This window comes from Fonticula alba (genome assembly GCF_000388065.1).
Source record: "Fonticula alba strain ATCC 38817 unplaced genomic scaffold supercont2.8, whole genome shotgun sequence".
Lineage (NCBI taxonomy): Eukaryota > Rotosphaerida > Fonticulaceae > Fonticula > Fonticula alba.
The window spans coordinates 259,811-262,646 of record NW_009242978.1 but is presented as its reverse complement, the minus strand read 5'-3'; the positions used below and the strand labels follow the sequence as shown (position 1 = coordinate 262,646).

The 2,836-nt window shown below is 73.3% G+C and overlaps 2 protein-coding genes across 2 annotated transcripts in view; one reads left to right on the top strand and one right to left on the bottom strand.

The window, feature by feature from the left end:
- Nucleotides 1-1,532, top strand: part of H696_04734 (hypothetical protein) — a gene marked incomplete at both ends in the record, with an annotated part of 5,306 nt that extends 3,774 nt beyond the window's left edge. Inside the window, 2 exons of the mRNA XM_009498597.1 lie at nt 23-792; nt 1,024-1,532. Coding sequence (XP_009496872.1) covers nt 23-792; nt 1,024-1,532 — 1,279 coding nt within the window. The remainder of the gene's footprint in view (nt 1-22; nt 793-1,023) is intronic.
- A 166-nt stretch (nt 1,533-1,698) lies between these two features.
- The window catches only part of H696_04733 (hypothetical protein), a gene marked incomplete at its 5' end in the record, with an annotated part of 4,942 nt that continues 3,804 nt past the window's right edge, over nt 1,699-2,836 (bottom strand). The window contains one exon of the mRNA XM_009498596.1: nt 1,699-2,729. Within this exon, the coding sequence (XP_009496871.1) occupies nt 1,767-2,729 (963 nt within the window). The 3' untranslated portion in view covers nt 1,699-1,766. The remainder of the gene's footprint in view (nt 2,730-2,836) is intronic.

Here is a 2,836-nt window from a genome sequence, read left to right as displayed (position 1 = left end):
CGGCCCCGCCGCGCCCTCGCAGGAAGGAATGCATCGAGATCGTGGCCATCATCTCCCGGCGCCTGGAGGTGGACCGCTTGCTGCCGGCCATCGGCGCCCCCCGGCCGACGGCCAGCCCGGCTCCCGGGGCATCGGCCGCACTGGCGGCCGACACCCGGGCCACATCACCCCATCTGGCCTCCGGGCCGCCGTCGCCCTTCGCCACCCGGTCATCCCCCATCTTGATTTCTCGGAAGCACTCGGTTTCCTTCACCGGGCTGGCGCCCGGGTCCTTCGAAGGCTCCCACGCCATGGCCAGCTCGCTGCCCGGGTCCGGCGCCCCGATGTCGCTGGCCTCGGCGCCACACCTTCAGACACGGCTGCGGTCGCAGTCCGACGCCCATGCGCCGCCCTCCCCCGGACGAACCCCCTCGCCTGGGAGGGCTTTCCCACGGCCACTGACCCCGGCCGAGCCGCTCCCTCTGGCCGCCGTCCATGCGGCCGGGCCTACCTCCCGGTCATCTCCCTCCCTGAGGGCCCCGACCCCGGTAAACGCCACGGCCGACACCCCGCCGATGCTTTCGCCCGGGCCCGGCTCGGTGGGCCCCTCGCCCGGTGCTTCCCCCTCGGCCGGGGCCGCCCTGGCCCGGCTCTCTCGGCAGACTTACAAAACCATGCTCCTGGTGGAGTACCTCCTCCGGGCCGGGTCCCCGGGGTTTGTGTCCCTCCTGCGGGAGGAGTCCTTCGCCGGGATCGACGCATGCCGGTGGTTTGTCTATGTCGATGCGGACCATGTCGACCATGGGGCCATCAGTGCGTGTGCCACTCTCTTGCCCTCCTGCTTCGCATCCCATGCCGCGGGCCCCGCCGCGCGTGCATCTTTCCTCTTCTTTTCTCCGGCCGCCCTGCATTTGCGGCTCTCTGCACATGCGCGCGTGCCTTGCCCCCCCCCCCCTCCCCTGTTCCCCTGTTCCCCTGTTCCCCACTCCATGCTTGTTCATGCATGTGTGCGCACCTGCACTTGGCGCTGACATCCCGGCCCAGTTTCCCGCAAGGCCACCGACGCGGCGCTCCTCCTGCGCGACCCCCGGGCCCTGGCCAACGCCCGGGCCCAGTTCGCCAGCAACCAGGTGTCCAGCGCCAGCTCCCCGGCTCTGGGCGACCCGCCCATGCGGATCCCCGTCGCTCGGCGCATGTCGGCCCCGGCCCTGGCCATGCAGCCCTCCTTCGGCAGTGCCTCCGACCTGTCAGACCTCTTCTCCCTGTCGAACGAGGGCTTCAGCAGCGATTATTCGCCAAGTGCCTCGGCCAGCCTGGCCGGGGCCGACGCCGGTGCCACATCGGCCTCGACTTCGGGCCTGGTCCTCCCGGCCGAGCCGCGGCTCACGTACAGCCTCCCCGGGCGACATGCCTGGCGCAGCGCATCGGCCATCCCCCGGCACCTGGCTGAGCCGGCCTCGCCACTCCCCCGGGCCGAGCCGTCCCCGGGCTCGACGCCGCCCATGCCGGCCCTGAGCAGCGCCGCCACGCACCCGGAGTCGTCGCTCCTGTGAGGCGCCCAACCACCCTGTCCTTGCTTCCCCCCCCTCTCTCTCTCTCTCTGTCTCCCCCTCCCCCCTTGTAATATAGCATGTCTCAGCATGGGGGAAAAGGCCGGCTGGCGGACGACCCGCCGGGGGTGTGGGCCGGTGAAATGCAAGGGCAGAAAGGGGCAAGAAAGAAGGACAGGAGGCGTGCATTCCGCGAAGAGGCCCCGCGGAGGGCACCCCCGGCTCCGAGGCATCGCCTCAAGGCCCGGGCCCCTCATACCCGGTGATGATGGAGGATGCCGCGTAGGAATCCGCGTCCAAGTGCAGGAGGGCGCCACGGTCATCAACCAGGGAGGGCATCGGGGCCGGGCCGCCGGGCCGGACAAACCCCCTCCCGGAGTAGAGGGCCCCGTGGTGCGCATAGGCGCCCGCCGCACCGACGACGGCCGAGTCGGCTGCGACATACCCCGGCACAGGGCCGAGGCCGTGCTGCCGGTTGGGGGCGGCGGCGGCGGCGGCGACCGGCCCGCCGGGCGACATACGGTGCATGTGATGGTAATGTGAGGAGGCCGGCACCGGGTAGGAGCCCGTGTTGGCGGCGAAGGCGCTGCCCAGCGGTCCGGACGAGGACCCGGACAGAGACCCGGACGAGGAGGGTGAAGGCGAGGGCGAGGGCGAGGAGCCTGGCCCCTGCCCGGGGACCGAGGCTGGGATCTTCTTCGGCCCGGACGGCTGCGAGTAGCTGTCGAGGATGTCGGACGACCCGCGCCCGGCCGAGGGGAGATCCCCCCCGGCGCCCGGGGGTCCGGCCCCGGGGCCGACGAAAGGATGCGACCCGGTGATGCTGCCGGCGCCGCTGGCCGGCAACAGGCCGCCCCCGAGCCCGGGGCCACGCCCGAAGGGGGAGTTGGTGCTGGTGGTGATGTTGGACAGGTCGCTGCGGTCGCGCGCCTGCAAATCCCGCATCGAATCCGACAGGCGGTTGATGTCCACCACATCGAGGCATTGCGAGTGGCGCCGGGCGGCCGGGTCGAAGGCCGGCCCGGTCGGCAGCCGGTGCGTCGGCAGCACCGCCGGTGGCTGATGGAAAGGCGCCTGGGTGAGGGTGGACTGGCCGGCGGCCGGCGGGGCCGGGTGGTGCAGGTGATCGCGCGGCGAGGAGGATGCCATGAGCGAGGCGAGGCTATCGGCCTCGGGGGACCCGCCGCGGCCGCCGTGGGTCTGCACATGCGGGGGGCCGGCGGGGCGGGGCGGGGGGGGGGGGGGGGGGGGGGGGGGGGGGGGGGGGAGGGGGGGGGGGGGGGGGGGGGGGGGGGGGGGGGGGGGGG